Here is an 18,006-nt window from a genome sequence, read left to right on the forward strand (position 1 = left end):
TTACATTTCTACTGCATTTTTAGAACATTTAGACAATTGTCCTTGTGCTCTTGGTTTGCAACACAACACCTTCCATCACAATGTATTTGACCTGCTGGCTGGGAATAGGTTATTCTTTTTCCTGCGTTATCTTTTTATTATGTTCCTCAGTCTGCAGCAATGCTGTGATTTATCAGCCAAACAGGAGAGTTAGTTCAGGCTGGGCAGAGTGTGTGAAGGAGCAGTGATTAAATTTGGACTCACTGAACTACAGTCTTGATAGTACTGAGGGACAGTAGCTGTGCAATTTTATTTTTAATGAATCACAACCAGTTACACAGCCATGCAATGCATACTACAGTATTGCACATACACCGTTTTTATCTACTCAGCAACACATGCAAAACTGAATGCTTTGCATGTGTTGATGCAACAGCACGACCACCCAAGGGTGTGATCAATTACAGAACAAAATGTGCAAGTGTTGCCCTGTGCATGCACTCTTAGAGACTATCTTCAAGCACACAGCTTCTCAATTAAGATCCCTAAAGTTTCCAGGGTGGGTTGACCTTATCTTTTCTGTACTGTGCATTGGCAAATCTGAGAACATGCAACAAAACTTTCTCCCTACCCCACATCTTCATAAGCAGGGACCAATTAAACCTCTAGGTGCAGGTTCCCCACATACCTTTAGCTATATGAACTCCTTTCAAGAGTTACAAATGTGGGTCACCTTGTAACATGTTAAGTGGCTCTACAGAACACAAGCAGGGTCCTCCTGGATTAGACCAAAGGCCTACCTAGTCCAACATCCTGGTCTCCTGCAGCTGTCTGTGGGACACTCGCAAGCAGGATGCAGGAACATGTGACAAAAACAAACGCGTAATAAAACTTGGCACACATTAAGTTTTAAAATCACACTCAATATCAGCTTACCATCCAGGTGATAATGCTCTTCACTGTCTGCATCAGTGAGGGCAAAGAGTTCTTTCAACAAAAGAGGGTACTTCAATATCCTCTGGATGGGTTTGATAAGGTACGACTCTAACGTTGATGAGTGTTGTCGTCTGGGATTCTGAGCATCCAAAAAAGCCTTAAACGCAGTGTCTGTCTTAGCTAAAGGGTTGGAAATAAAAAGCAACTCTCAGGACATGATGAAAACATTTCGCTTCATTTAAAAAATATATTATTACATATTATTTATCTACCACTCTCTCTGCCTGAAGGTACTCAAGGTGGCAAACAAAATACAGATATACAGTAAGATGAATATTGTTAAATTTTAAGGTGTAGCCACCACCCACATGGTTTGTGGGGTGACAGATTTCTCAAGCACCATTCCAACAAGAAAACAGGAAGGCAGGTGATGAGGGGGGTGGGGAAAGTGGTGAGAAAAATACCCAAAACTCAAGCATGGAAATGTGACTTCATGAAAATGGATATGGAAACAGTCAGTTGAATGATGTGCCTATAATGGAATCAGCTGGCACGCGCAGGGTTTGTACAGGGAGGTAAGGGAGTGCAAATTTGCACATGGACTGCATTTTTAAAAAATAAAATCCACTTGGAAGGCACAAGAGAAAAGTATTGTTGGCTGACAGTATTTGAAGATTGTGGTATGCAGCTTCATGGGCAGGTTGTTAACAGAAGACCTCTTCCCTTCCTAGGGCTTGCTTCCTGGAGGAGAGCGGGGCTGTGGCACAGTGCTAAAGCAAACGCTTTACCTGCAGAGAGGTCTTAGGTTCAATCTCAGACACAACTAGGAAAGACTCCTGCCTGGAATCCTGGACAGCCCCTGCTAGATGGATCAATATTGATCTAGATGGACCAGTGGTCCAGCTTCTTCCCTGTAGTTTCCCATCAGATATTAAATGCTGTATGGCATAAGTGATTACATCCTCCCAACGCCATATGAACTTCCTTGGTTGCCACAAAGCTGATTAACGTTATATGACAATACATGAAGCAACTCTCCATCTCCTCTCCTACCTAGAGCTACCTGCCTCATCCCACCCATAGCACCAGCCAACACATACTCCATGTACACCATCCGTGATAAATATTCATATGGACTAGCAGAAAGGCGGCTTCATGAAATGGCTCCCTCTTTGGCCTCCCCCACTTTATATGTGCACAGACCTGAATGCAGTCCAGGGATCAATGGATCCCAGTGCAAAAATAAATTAACCTTACATTACACTACAGAACTTGCAACTTCCTCTTCCACCCACAAATCATTCCTGATAAAGATATATATGCATTATGGATATGCAAGCTGTGCTGTAAAGGAACCATTTCCCTATGTACATAAATATTTCACAGGAAACTTCTGTGTATGATTAATTTTGCAGGTAGCTCTAAAAAAAATACTCCTCTGGAGCTTAAGAACATGGAACTGCCTTTCTATCTAGTTTGTTTGGGGAAGAGTTTGCTGATACAAGCACCCCAGTTTCCAGAAGATGAATTACTTAAGCAAAGAGAACTCTGAATAGGTTTGTTACCAGCTAATATACAAGAGTAAAAAAGAGTTTTAAAGTGACACACAAATTGTATCACTCATCATCCTGGTATTAAACCTGTATTAACAGTTTTGAAAGACTTCAAAAGATCGCACAGCAAAATAATCCATGCCTGTATTCACAGGGCTACAAGCACATATAGCTCTAGCATCGCCCAAACCCTGAATGTAGTGATGCAATGTTACGGTTTGAGAGAGGCTACCACACAATTTGAGAATAAGGGAGGTATGTTGCGTTCATATAGCTCTTACCTTTCACAAGAACTTTTGGAACTTTTGTATGGCTGGCACAAAAGGCACTGTAGAGCTTGAAACGATCAGCATAATAAAGGAATGACCCACCCAAGGAAAATAACACTTTCTAGGATCAAGAGAATGGAAAGCAGAGAATTTTAGCTGCTTTGTTTGTTTTTTAATAGTGCATTCAGACATTCTATAAAGTATACAATACTTTTTCTCATCCCTCCACCCATATCATACGACTAGAGCTTTTGAGACCAGAAGGAGAAGGAAGTTGGTAATTCAGAATACAAGGAATGTCTTAAGGATCAACCGATTTCATTGGCAAGCCTCAATTTCAAGCACGATAAGAATGTAAAACAAAAATCGCAAAAGACTCCACTTAGAACATTTTTTTGATGAACAACATTGAAGTGGGGGTGGGAGGGGGGAAGGGCCACTGGAGTTTCCCTCTCTTCCTAATAACATCTTAAAATGAAATGTGAATTCGTAGGAATTTATTTATTTATTTATTTATTTATTTATTAAATTAATATACTTCCCTTTACCCAAGGATCCCAGGGCAGTTTATAGTATTTACCCCCCTACATTTTGCCATCTGGACATCTATGATGGATGCTTTTGGGGACCAATAAGAAAACACTGGCCCCTTTGGAGGAAAGTGGACATTTTCATTTCTGAAGGAGGTAGTTCAGAAATCTAGAATTCCCTCCTACCTTCAGAGGGAATGAGGAAAGTTTCTGGGTAGCATCCATAGCAACAGACCATCAAAAGCTGCCTCAAGAAGGGAGAGATCACTACCAAGAGACTGGCCTTATTATTTATTTAATGTACAGCCCTACAAGAAACCCACACCTAGGGATCATTTACCACACAATCCTGCTCTCTTACTGAGGTCAGATGAAAGTAAAAAACTGAAGAGAACAATCTGCACTTAAATGATAAAGATTTATAGAACATGCACATATTCCCGTTTAGTAATGTTATAACCTAATAATGCAATATTTAAAACATTTTCCAGTTCCTCTGATACTGCTTCTTTGCAATTAGTTTTTACTTTTTTCCTTTACATTTCTTTTATGTATTATGTAATTCCTGGTAACAGGAAAGAGAAGGGTAATAAAGAAGTGGCTTTCTTTTCTGCTTTTTTGTCAAGAGCAAACAGAGCGCAGTTTATAGTTCAGATTTCCAGTGTTATTTTCTAGAAAATGGCACACTAGCCTTGCCTGAACTGAGGTCTTAAGACAATGAAATTTCTGTTATTTACTCTTCAACAAAAATACAAGTGAGAAACTGGATATGAAAACATCCTTATAGCATACTATGAATTGAATTAAATTAAATTAAATTAATGGAGAGTTAGGAGTAATGCTACTGATTAATTAAAATAAATGCTTACTTTAAACTGGTCAACTTTTTCAAGCTTTTCCAGATCTGGAACCAACCTCACCCCATCTTCAAGCGTTTTTAGGAATTCAACCTGAAATGCCACCATTTCAGTCAAATTTCCAAAGAGAACGTCAAGCTGGTGAGAAAGAAATAGGGAAACATGGCTTGAAAATTATTCCTCTCACATAAAATATGTAACAACACATTATCTCTACATTTTCAGACTCCTAAATGCCAGCAATCTGATTTTAGTATAAAAGTCTAATCCAGCTAACCAGCCTTTATTTGAACATGTTTGCCCTTACAAATCCTTGGCAATATCAGTCATCAGCTTCATTATGCTAAAAAATCCATTTCAGAATTTCACGGTTCGAATCTACACTGCATCTTGTTTAATTTCAGCCAACAAACCTTCCTGAATAATATACTGGGGAAAGTTCCATACCTCTTCTTGAGTGAGGAATGTTTCCTTTTGCAGAGGCATCAGGTATCTCTCCATTAGACAATTTAAATCCTGAAAGTAAAAGAAAATTACTTTAGCTGCATTTTCTCCCAATCCTAGAAAGTACAGGTTTAAAGCATCTTCCTGGAGCTGGTTTGCACATAATTTAAACAGAATTTAGCAAAGCGCTGCTCTGGTTCTCCAGAAGCGGCTTAGTCATGCTGGCCACATGACCCAGAAGCTGTACGCCGGCTCCCTCGGCCAATAAAGTGAGATGAGCGCCACAACCCCAGAGTCGGCCGCAACTGGACCTAATGGTCAGGGGTCCCCTTTACCCTTTAAAAGAGACTTAGCATGTCTGATCTAAGCATTGGGCTCATACTCTCCCCCACCCCTCTCTTCATTCAGTGTGGCAAAGAAGGGTTTCTACCTTGTTAACCTTCAGTTGCAAAGAACCCCTACTTAGTGAACCATAAATTGTGGCAAAACACAATGATTGGTTAAACAAGCCATCTTAATAAACCATTGGCTAGGTTACATGAGACAGTAAACAAAGCCAAGGCTTACAAGGACCATGCAAACATGTGGGCTCCCAGAGAGCCATTTGCAGCCACTTAGCTCCTGCCAGAACTTTGACATCAGCAGGGAATAGAAGAATGCCATGCTCCACCAGGTTTGTGACTAAGAGACAGAAGCTTAACACTGGGGATTTCACAAATAATCTAATGGGAGTGCTTGCAAAGCTGAACATGCTTGGTCTTGTGAGCAGGATACAGAGGAGCAGCTACTACTCCACCTGATTCTAAGTGTCCACCACCACCACCCTTTCTTGTTCACCTCACTAAGCTTATCCAGGACTGGAGAAGATGGGAGCTGGCGGTGGCGATGTTCAGAGCACCCATGCCCTTGTGAGGATTACACATTCCAGCATCACTTGTGGGAAACTGAGGGTTGTACCAATTTCCCCGCAGGGATGCTAGGATGCGCAGTCCCAAGTGCTTTTCTGTGTCTGCTTCTTCCCTTTCTCCTGCATCAGCTAAGGTTAACAGGCCATGGGGTGGGCAGGTGAAGACAATGGAAGACAGTGGACAGTCCAGTTGCCCATGCATTTTATGTGCAGGCTTCAGGGGAGCACACACAAAGGATCAAGCCCCTTTCAGGGTGAGCGCATCCCTCCACACTGCCTTTTATACATGACTATTAAGCATTTCCCAAAAGCAGCAGTTCACCTTGACATATGTGCGTTCTGTTTCAAGGAGTTCACAAATAACCTTGCGCAGTTTGTCAGCATCGGTTAGCTGTCTTGTAGTGGCTTGCTGAGGCCCAGTAAATTCCTGAGGGGTCACACAAGAGTCAGACGAATTCATCTCATGAAGACTGCGACAAAAAGCAGCAACCTGTTCTGTGCTCTTTAAAATTAAAAACACACATATAGCCGATGTTATTTTCCAGAAACAATGGTGCCATCGTTACCAGTCCCATTGAAATGTCCAGATTAAGCTATCATCATTGTTTCTCCGATTTAAAGCACTTCAAATTACCGGGCTCTTCTAAAGCAAAATGTAGTATATCACATCGACACCATAACAATGCAAATTACACATGATTACTTTTCCAAAGGCACTATGCGATGCTGTACACAAGGTAATTAAAGCATTCTACAAGCCCAGTCCTGAAGCCTGCTGCACTAGGAAATAGCTGCTTACGACAGGGTTTACCAACTGCTGCATCAGCATAACTTCACAAGAGGTTATATCAACAGTGCAGAAATGTTATTCAGATGTCGCAGTAAGAGAGCTGGGCTCAAATGTCCAGGTTTGAGATGCCAATTACTGAGATATTCACACCCTTAGGAGTTTGCTAGAATTGCTTGACACAAGATTGTTCCCAGGAGGCCAAGCAGAGAAGACACGGAATATGCCTTTTATTTTAAACTGACAGGTTTTACGACCACCCTCTTGTTTACCTCATTTGCCATTTTGTTGTTTCTGAGGGAAAGGGGCACGATGGCACTCCACAAAAATTGCCCAGCCTCGCCGCTATCTGGACAGGGATAGACTAATTTCTGTTCTCTATGCTCTGGTAATCTCTAGGTTAGATTACTGCAACATGTTATATGTAGGGCTGCCTCTGAAGACTGTTCAGAAACTTCAACTGGTGGGGGGGCACTAGGGGCGCATTGGAAGATGGCCGACAATACCATCTCTCCGACCCACACGGGGTAATTAAGAGGCTGTTATGGGAGTAGGCAGCCTCCCTTGTTGCCCCAAGGAAATGGGGAACACTGCCCTTGCCTGCTGTGCCCATAAATCACCCCCAAATTCGAAAGAAGGGGGTGAGGGCCCTAGGCAGAATGCCCCCGTGTGGACCTCAGCTCTCCTGGATGCTGTCTCTGATCGCGCACTAGCTGCAGCATTTTGGAATAATTAATTACAAAAGAAGCAAATGCACATATTTCAAGTGAAGAAGGGGGCTGAAGTCTGCTAATTTAAGTGACCTCTGCGAAAGAAGATGACGGGTTGGAGAAACAGGAATATTTTACGATGAAGATACACCAAAGGCGGGGTATGTTGACAACGGGACTGAATGGGGGGGGACCTTTTTTACTTTCCTTCTATGTGATTTACAAGAACCCCTCCTCATTAGAATCATCGGTTGAACCGACCCAAGCAGGATGATTAAGGTCTGTGTGGAGATAAACTTTAACCAAAAGTATGCTTTATGGAGATCGAGAAGCAATAAGAGCTTTTGGAATGGCGCAACAATTAATTCAGAGTCGCCATCTTGCCAAAGGATTTATAGCCGGGAGGAGGAACAGACCTGTTTTCAGACTGCATTCCTGGTGAATCTCCTCAGAGGTTTTGAGAAAGGAGGCAGATTGGTGAATATTAATGACGCTAAGACTGTTTTGATGTATGGAAGTGATGTTATATGGAAAACGTCTGGATATGGCTACTGGATAAAAAAAATAATATCCATGCAGGATTACAAACTGTTCTAACCAGCTTGTGGGGACTATCAGAGGTCACAAAGAGAAAGGAAAAATATATGAAAATAACAACAAGAGATGTGGAAAAACAATAAGAAAGGACTGGATAGTACTGTGAACATCATAAGGTTAGATTTGTGGACATTAAAACAGCAGTAAGAAGCAAGAAGTTGATTGGATCCCCTTCGGAACTTGAAATATGGGTACCCCCAACAAAAATTTAAAATTCGGCTGTGTAATTTGGAATTTATGTAATTTGATTTGATTTGATGTGATTGGTCGGTTAATAAAAAAAAATTCTTAAAAAAAAACAAAAAACAGAAACTTCAACTGGTATAGAATTGCCAGGTTGTTCAGTGGGAGAAGACAATTTCAGCATATTACACCAATTCTGGTCCATCTGAACTGGTTGCCAATTAAGTTTCTGGGCCCAATTCAAAGTGCTGGCTTTGACCAATAAAACCTGAAATGGATTAGGACCTCACTGAGGTGGCTATCCATTTGTGCAATGCTCTCCCTAGGAAGGCTCATCTGGCACCATCATTACTTATCTTTACATGCCAGGTGTTTGTTTGATTAACCTTCTATGGCTTTTTAAATGTGTTGGTGGGAGAAGGGTTATTGATTTATGTTATGAACTGTCCTGTGACCCTCAAATGAAGGGCAGTATACAAATTGAATTAATATGACAACAACAACAGAAAGGTCCAGAAGAACTGACAATAAGCTAGACTGTTGCTGACCAGAAATGTCAATTAGAGGGTTGGAAGCTTGTAGCCACTATCCGATATCAAGAAAACCGAAGAATGGGAGTCTCAAAGCAAGAGTTTCTACACAGCCTATTATTAGCTGATAAGCTCAAGAGCAGGAAAGCACAACACATACAGGACAGTCAGTAGAGCATGAGACTCTTAATCTCAGGGTTGAGGGCTGAAGCCCCATGCTGGGCAAAAGATTCTTGTATTGCAGGGGGTTGGACTAGATGACCCTTGGGGTCCCTTCCAACACTCCATTTCTACGATATGCTAGGAGAGTAAACAGGAGCATCTTGGTTGGGGTCAAGGAATATGGAGATCTGAACTGGAAGGGGTGTTTCTGGTTCCAGTTCTTAGAAGAGGGAAATGTATCCTAATCATCCACAGATCATGAGGACCAACTGAACCTCTCCAGCCACCATATGACCCTTGGAGAGCATATCAAAGGCATGTAGGAAACCAGAAAGCAATTGAGTTTGTTTATTGGTATGTGGGATAGATAAGGTTGGGTAATTTAAACAGAGACTTCAGCACAAACTTATTTTTAGAGACTCTCTCCTACTGAATCTTTTTAGGATTTAGCTTGTGCTAACAAAAAGCTAAACACACACACACAACACTGACCCAATAAAAGTTATATAGCTTATGAAAGTATTATTTCAAATTGCAATATGTGTGTGTATGTGTTTATCATACAATGTGTACGCAATATACACACGTATTCCACCAAGTTTGCATTTGATTGTGAAGTTTATGGTTTGCTGAACCAGAAACAGAGCTCTATTGCCTTATTGAATATTGTGTTTTGTTTTTTGTGTGATTTCCATGAAGACCAATGAATTTAAATACATGACAAAAGGCTTATGAGGCCAGAAGGTTTATAAGCCAGCAGGGGTTATATGGACATGCCTAACACAATTTTGATTGCTTAGAAAAAGGACCACCATGGCTGTGCAAATTGCAGTGGTCACCCATAAAGCCAAGCCCCACACAGAGGAACCGTTTGACACACAAGACATCAAAGCACAAACACAAGTTTTAAAGAGAACTACAATCATGGACTTATTGACAGGGCATGTCAATATCCTGACAAATACCGGTTCATAACCATTTTCAGAAGTTTTTACACAAACTTTTCTATCTTTAGACAAATTACCTGCTATTATATCCAGAAGGAACAACACGTGATTCTTTAACATGCCAAAGATACAAAATACAACCGAAAAACTGTACATGGAATTCTTAGCTGCTATAAGCATGAGCTTTCATAGGCAAGAATCTACTTCATCTGAGACCTACTTAATCACATATCTTTAAAGTTAACTGATAGTAAAAGCAATAATTATCTCATCCACTAATATGGATCTTTTCTTGAAAAATATGTGTATTAAAAATAAGCATTTACTACATATTTTAAAGAGAAGTAGTAATTGCTGGAGATCCAAATTGTCATTCACTTCGGTTGGCCATAATCTGCATTTTTAGGCTTGCAGAATTGGATGCACCCAAGGACCAATAAAAGCCACATTAAAAATGCTTCCCCCCCCCTTTCCACAATACAATAACATTTTGCTCCCCAAGATTTCTACCTCATCCAACTATAAAACAGCTGAATCTCAAATTTCACTGCTTATTTAATGTTCTTTCAGCTGGATAACAAATTTCACCCCCATCTCACCTTGTGTGATATCCTGGTGACCCAGATTATTGCATGTTCAAGGCAAGACTTGGAAAATCACTCAATTTGCTTTGATAGCATCAGCCAATTATTCCTTTAAAATGCAGCATAACAACATAACATTCTCTCATTATTTCCGCTATATGGTAGATCTCACCATATGAAGCATATGCCGAAGAGAATCAGAAGCTCTCCCAGTGCCTTCATTTCTGGGCTTACGTTTAACTCTCCAATAAACTGACATCACCAAAACGATGTTACTGTGACAATACCATTATTCGCCATTTTCAGCAATAAAAAATGGACGGAGGGTAGACACACCCCACATCGAGATTTCTTGACCTACTTTACGGGTTAAAAAAAAAAACATTTTCTCATTCCAATTCATAGTATTTCTGACTGCTGGATACCTTCTTGCATGTTAATGAGAATGGGCAGCTACCGGATTCCTCTTGTATTCCTCTTCAGACTTTACACACTCAATAGAGTCAACTAGAATGAAATTCTCTGATTTAAGCTGCAGAGTCAGTCCTTAATTCTCCCTTTCAAGGAGCTTTCGAAAAAGTACTCAAGCAAGGACAGCTTAAACTTGAAAGGAAGAAGCAAAATCCCCGGTGGAAAATAAATGTCTATTGCCTGAGGCTCCGGAGAGCTGATTGGCTACAACCTGTGCTGCACAAGAATATTAACATTTCCAGAAATAAAGCAGGTTGCCAATTAGAAATCTTTGAAAGCCAATAGCTGGTAAGAAGTTTAGGTAAGATATTTTACAAATCATACTAGTAGACGGTGAGAGAACGTAATTAATGTGCTTTGAATGCAAGAAACAAAATGACTGTCCTTCATTGCTAAAATATAAGGGGGAAACATGTTCAAAATACTTTGATAATTTGAACAAAAATCATGACTCTTTGCTACCATCGCTAGCTAATTAACTGCAGTGCTAAGATACAGCTGCCTTAATTTAGATGAAAGGTAACAAACGACCAGCAGTTTTTTCTCCCCAAAAGGGGATTTGAAATCAAAATATCAAGTCAAAACAGGGCAGAGGGTGCATTTTACACCCACACAACCAAATCAGCACAGCTCATTTCAGGAATGATTAGTACAAAATATATTTGCCCATTCAGAGTGGGTACTATCCACACTCTAATTTAGCTTTGTGATATCATTATGTAGGAAAATTAGAGTTAACAGGTTTCCTGACAACTTCATGCAGAAAACCAGATTTGGCTATGTCACGAATGAAGAAAGACAGAAAAGCAAATCAGAGTATGGACAATGCTTTTTGCTCTTGCTCTGAATTAGCACCATGGTGTTGTCACTTAGCCAATCTGATGGGCTGTAATGACAGGTTGTTATCGTGATGGCCATGTGATCCCTGACTGGCTCAGATTCTCTAAAGAAGAAGCCCTTTGAGCTTTTAGTTTGCTTGCTTTAAATTATACTGAGCCTGCGGATTGGGGAGAGAAGCAGCCCCAAAAAGAGGGGGGGTATACCAGAGAACCAAGGGGGGCTATATAAAACTTTTCAGCCTCTTGAAATCTCCTTTCCACCCCCAAAAAAACATTTTCATGGGTACCAATTCAACCCATCTGTGTGTACATATATGTACATCGTGTGTATTACAGGATAATACAATGGTTCTCCTCCCGCAGTGTGCATCTCAGTGACAACCAGACCACCCCCGGTCAGATGTGAATTGAACAGCACAATGCTGTTAAAGTGTGGTGGGGTTTTTTTGGCAGAAAGCAAAGAGATGCAGTTGGAAACATCATGGGGATGAGAGGTCAACCAAATCCTTCCTTCTAGAGGTTTGCTTTTCCCAGCTTCATCCTATATTGCAGTACATCAATTTTGTCCAAAAGAAATAAATGAATACCATACACACACACACACACACACACACACACCATACTTCCAATCCTGGATCAAGCCTAAGAAGGTTTGTTCTTTTCTATACTACTGACCTAAGTATGTGTAGTTCAAGGCGGCTAATAAACATTTTGGGTAGGCATTTAAGGCTTATTAGAAACACTGTCCTGTGAAGACTAATGATGCAACTGATATAACATAGTCTGCAGAAGAAATCTAATTGTAGATGTACAAAAGCACATTTAGTGTTGTACAAGGAAGGTGCTATTGCTGGAAAGATTTGATTTAATTCAGCAAAATTTATTGCTATGATAGAATTAGGAATGAAGTACGTAAAAGAACCACTTTTCAAGCATACACCCACATAAGGTTAATCAAGTGAGCTCCTATAATCTTTTGTTATTAAAGAGTCATAAATCACATAAGAATACAGGAAGAATGTGATGAGTGCTATTGTGCTATGCGGTATAGCATTATATATGAACTATTCAACTCAAAATATGAATTCATTTGCAATGCTTTCTCCAGTGTAAACACACACCTTTAACACAGGTTAAACAAGCAGTGTAAACACACACCTTTAAAACCTTTAACAAAAATCCAGAATGAATTCAAAAGTATGTCTCTCTTTATAAACAAAACATGCATTTCAGCATATTAAGAGCACATTAAATAAATGGCATTTCGTTTATACAAAGCAAGTTTCCATTCCTTATTGTATTCTTCTGCTACAGAAGAGATTACACAAGTTAGAAAGGTATTACACTCGTCTATGGAGTATTAATGACTCAGCTAGTTTTAAAAAGTTTGTCATCAACGATGTATGTTTTGCTACATAGAGCTGACAAGCTACTGCATTGTCCCCTAATATACATATTTATTAACCTTAAAAACGTATCTTTAATCTAAGAGGTGGGTTCCTAAACTGTGGTCCGTGGACCAGCAGTAGTCTGAGCTTCATTTAAATGGTCCACGTCATGTCCACATTAAATATTCATATTGATTCCTAATTGTATGTTTATTGATTCTTTTATTTCTTATTTTATTGCACAACAATCTGAATTCTACAGAATTCAAATTGTGATGCAATGAAATACGGTATATATGAAACAAAAGAAGCATAAACAGACAATTAAAAATAATACTTTATCTAGCAAAGTGCACTGCAATTGCTACAACAGGCAGAAGAATAATTAAGGGATCCCACCAAGACCATCAGCAATATTCAAGTGGTCTATGGGGGAGAAAGTTTGGGACCACTGATCTAAGACATCTGCAGCTGAAAAGAAGAAAACCTCAGGACATGACCACTGTAGTTTGCAAAATGTAAAAATCTAGATAAGAGCACAAACACCAACATAAGAATATTTTAAAAAATGAACCAGTTTCCTACTACTCACTTTTAAAAATGTGACATACCCTTTCTAAACACCTTATTAATCCAGCAAAGACCATACTTAACGTTTTAAGATCTACATACCTCTAGAGGTCAGAACTTCCCTTCTTTTCTAAGCCAGAAAACCCACCCAGCATCACTTACTATAATAGGTCCTGCAGGAAACCAGAGTGCAAACTTCAACAGCCTCCTGTTTGTCATATGAGCTCTGCATCTGAGCTCTAGTAGCTGATGCAATTTTGCAGCTGCTTCAAGCTTGGGAATACCTCCTGCTAGCAGACTTCCACTGTCTAGCTATCAAAGGAAGGGCTATAGGCTAGTTAGACAAAGGGGCAGGAAATCTGAGGCCATGAGGTTTTTCCTTCCTTTCCACTATGATATCCTAACAACACCATTTGTGGATTAATTCGTAACCAAGAGCCACCTCCCACAAGATTAATTTCTTACCTGGATACAATTTTGAGATTGGATATTTCATGTAACTGACATAAATATAGTCACATATGATAATTACACACACATTTATTTTATTACGTGTACACCCCATGATATACTACCAAATTCAGCTTCCTGCCTTGTGTTAATAAATATTAAAGTGCTTGTCACATGTGACAACCTGCATGTATTACAAACGTGGAATTTCATTCACAAAAAGTGGCATTCATTTAATAAATTTGTATTATGTGAAGCTGTCCTCAGGCAGAAGTTGTAATTAGTAAACTATTCTGGGGAAACCATTGCAATACAGGGACACAAAAGGAAGCTCAGACCTACTTACCTTATCTGTTACTAATTATCAGAAAAATTCTGAAGGAGTTACATGTTTTCAGCGGAGTGTAAAATGAAGGCACTCATCAGACAACTCTTGAAATGCATGTCCTTTTAAAGTTGAATTGTATTTTTGCACACACAGTTACAAAAAACAACAAGCTCGTCTTCACAAAGCACCCACAAAAATAAACTAGGGTGCTCATATTTTAATAAGCTCCCAATTGGGATGGGCATCCCAATTAACAATCCATTTGTTTGGTCAGTTTATCTTAATTGTTGAGTTCCACTGCAATCAAAAGGTAGAACACCTAACATTTCTTTCCATTTAGGATGCCACCATGAAAGCTCTGCAACAAGCAAAAATATATTTGAGCATATCATATATTAAGAATTATAAGCAGAGGCAGGGGTGCATGTGAAAATGTGGCAAGTGGCATTCAGGGAGATTCACAACCAAAGAAAAGGGGCTGCTGTGTTTTATATTCAAAATCATTATTACCACACCACACCCACCCATGATGGGCGAAGGGGGAGCATTTGGGTACAGCAGGTGGTGTCGAGCTATAATCAAGGCTCTAATTGGGTTCATTCCATATCATGTAAACACTTTAAAAAAAACACCCCAAGGTAAACATTATCCTGGAAGAGACGCTCTAATCGCACACAGCTGTGAAGTCAGCATGCCAGCTTTTAGCCTGCAGTGATTCTGCTATTTACAATGTGAAAATGAAAGTTTCACACCTTGCCAGTTTTATCACCCTCACTGGACGACTCCAAGACATGCACTTCTGCCTCTTCTGGAGTTGTCTCAGCACAGCTGTCCTGATCATTGCAGAACAAGTGTCCTGTTAGGATGAGACAGAAGTGAGAAATAATGGGTTGAACAACAATTCAGAAGTGCAACACAGCAAACACTGTTATGTCATGAGCAAACACAAACACCTTTTAGCTCTCCAGTGCCATTATTAGAGCACACTTCACTTAGATCACTTGAAACTGCCATTAATGGAGCCTATTACTATTTGCAAAAAGTACACATTGGAGTGGGGGGGGGGGGTGTCCAGAGTAAAACTGAGTATTTTTCATAGCCTTGTGTGTAGTGTTGCTTGCATGAAATAACAAACATTTACGGCACTATATCTGGAATGGGAGCAGTAATCATGAGATGACTAGATACATATTTAAAATTACCTACATTCTGCTCTAATAAATAATACATTATGTTCATATATAGCTTCCAGAAATACCTTGAAGAGCTCAAAATAAAATACTGTATCTCAGATGGGCATAACTGCTTTTATTGGTCATTAAATGGTTGTTTTAATTTCATTGTCCTTGGCCACTTTGAGTTCTGCTGAGGTAAGGCGGGCTATAAATGTTTTAAATAAATACATAATGAACAAGCAGTTTGCCAAATGCACCATGCAAATTGCCATGTGATCCACTGGTACATGCCATAGGCTTTTAACATTCTGCTGGCAAATTGTTTCTTAACAACCTGAAAATTTGATATAATAATTGATATTATTTGATATAACAGGCAAACTCACCATTGCTATGTCAGTTTTAAGTCTGTTGATGCAACATGCTGAAGAGAGCAAAACTCAGCAAGAACAATGGTGTATTTGTTTCATATATGACTCAAATCAAGAAAATACCTCAAATAATTGAGATCAAAGCTGAAGTAAAATCCCTAATTGTTCAACTGGCTTGATTACTTGAGAATAGTTTTTAAATAATTATAAAAAATCTAACACCATGGCACTGAAAATATATTACTTGAATAATAGATTTCAGTATTTAATCAAAATAGTACCTATTTTTTAAAATGCCACAACATATCCAAGCTTGTTTGAGCAGCTTCATTTTGTCTACTATGATCAACAGTCCCTTTAAAGCCTTGTGGAATCTCACCCTATTCTGATGAGCCTAATACTTTTTATAGTTACCAGGGCCTTCTTTCCTGTTATAGGAAAAACGTGCCTTAATCTACTTCCTGCAGTATAGACTCCAGTCCCAGATAGAGAGAAAATGTTCATTTGGACCTTAAGTGAACAGCTGAACACATGGAATGCTTTTTACTGTCTGCATCTATTTATTGGCTAATATATGTTTGTATGTACAAATAATTTCTACTGCTTGATATCATCAAATCCTTAAGCGGTTTACAAAAAAGGAATACAAAAACATTCAATAAAATTTCCTAAAACCAAAACTGTGTCTCACAAATAAAAATGAGTCATGTGTTATTGTGCATGTACACACACACACACACACACACACACACAAACAAACAAACAAACATACAAACATTCACACACAGAGCTGTCCCTATCAATTTAATGAAACCATATATTTTTACAATTACTATTTAAACACAGTGCAGTAGTGTATGTTTACAGTTCACATTTTAAAAACTTTTTATGGCACTCTGTAGTACTATGAAACCCTGGAAAAGACAGGGAGCAACAGCATGCTGTGAACCAGACCACCGTGCCCAACCAAAATTGCACCAGGGATTTACGCACATGAATTATTCAAGTTACTATCTGGCTTGGATAATATACAGCCCTCAGTGAGGAGCATCTGACAGTGCAGTAGGTCATATAAGAAGCTTCCTGGACATGGCCAGAACAATGTTACTTCACAGAAAGTAACCACCCTGAGACCCCCAGATATAGGGCAGAAAATAAATTCAATAAATGAAATAATAAAAAATAAAAAAGTGTGGCTTTAAACTCTGCTGGCTACAAAACGTTCACTCTGGAATCCTTAAAAAGTGAGATTTGAAAACAAGAATGAATGTTATTAAAAATTCATTTCCTGCTTCTTGAAGCTTTCCCTCCCTATGCTATGCAGTACAAAGGGGCTCAGGAACAAGGTTGGCTGATGGTCCTGCACCTTGGTGCTTTGCTGATATACAGCATGGGGATAGGGGTCAACCATGGAAGCACATTCCTTCTTCCAATCTAATGCACACTCCCAGGAGATTATATCCTGTTCAGGGCTCAGGCAGGTCAGTTCCCTTTCCCCCTTTTCCTTTTCCTCAGTTTTTACCTTACACTTCAAACATGTTGTTCCTCAACTGACCTCAACCATAGACTAAATTGTGCTTCTGCTGCTGCTCTTTTTCTTCTTCTTCTTCTTCTTTTTGCAGAAGTTGCAAACATCAGTGATATCCCAGAGTTCGTGACTATCTTTCCTACCATACAAAAAGCCTTATCTTTTGTGCTGGAAAGCAGAAAAAGGAAAGATCTGGGGAGCTTCCTGTCTAGCTGCTTATTGAGCTTGTGTTTTCACACATAGGTGATACTGCACAGCTGTTATCCCATACTTTCCACTACAATTTCCGATCACTTTCTCTCAGTACTTTTTGCAGCTTGAAAAGTAACAAGAAAATTGTGCTTAGAAAGTGTAGGATAGCAACCAAATTTCATACAAACAGCCTGCCTGTTGGGAAGCACCTGGGCTTTTCAGGTAAAATATTCACACAAACAAGGTGAATCCATTGCTTCCCTTCCTTTCTTACCTGAACTCTTATTTCACTATGAACATTTAGGACCACAACAACTTAAAAAGCGTATTTCTTAGGATTTGTTCGTGCTTGTTTTGCCACTAGGATACTGCAAGTTTCCTGGTGAACACAGTAGTGTATGAAAAATATTATAGTCTGTGGGCATACAAGGACATGCTTTGAACGCTTGCTGTCGGAGTCTAATTCCTCAGTCAGTATGAACTGCATGTTCACAGGCACTTGACTCCCCTATTCATGTTAGCTGGCTAGAGAAAGGTCCATTCCTCACTGCATCATTAAGAACATTTTCATCTTTGTTCTGTTATTAACCAAGCATGTTCAGTGGACAAATGAATCCTACACAGAACCGCTTTCACGTAGGACACTGCTGACATCTTGTGGCAAAACAGAGAGACACTTTCGAAAGCTGCCATAGCCCAAAAACTAAGCAATGTTTGGA

At 39.5% G+C, this 18,006-nt stretch overlaps 1 protein-coding gene across 12 annotated transcripts in view; it reads right to left on the reverse strand.

The window, feature by feature from the left end:
- Positions 1–18,006, reverse strand: part of TIAM1 (TIAM Rac1 associated GEF 1) — a 188,219-nt gene that overhangs the window by 13,081 nt on the left and 157,132 nt on the right. For 9 of the 12 annotated variants that reach the window (XM_053386580.1, XM_053386573.1, XM_053386577.1 and 6 more), the window contains 6 exons: positions 14,774–14,877; positions 5,798–5,977; positions 4,572–4,640; positions 4,137–4,262; positions 2,750–2,858; positions 916–1,095 (listed from right to left, as the gene is read on the reverse strand). In XM_053386580.1, coding sequence (XP_053242555.1) covers positions 916–1,095; positions 2,750–2,858; positions 4,137–4,262; positions 4,572–4,640; positions 5,798–5,977; positions 14,774–14,877 — 768 coding nt within the window. Of the gene's footprint in view, positions 1–915; positions 1,096–2,749; positions 2,859–4,136; positions 4,263–4,571; positions 4,641–5,797; positions 5,978–13,405; positions 13,495–14,773; positions 14,878–18,006 lie in introns of those variants that run through there. The other 3 variants (XM_053386581.1, XM_053386584.1, XM_053386585.1) reach the window with 3 other exon arrangements.

The sequence above is a fragment of the Podarcis raffonei genome, chromosome 4, assembly GCF_027172205.1.
Source record: "Podarcis raffonei isolate rPodRaf1 chromosome 4, rPodRaf1.pri, whole genome shotgun sequence".
NCBI lineage: Eukaryota > Metazoa > Chordata > Lepidosauria > Squamata > Lacertidae > Podarcis > Podarcis raffonei.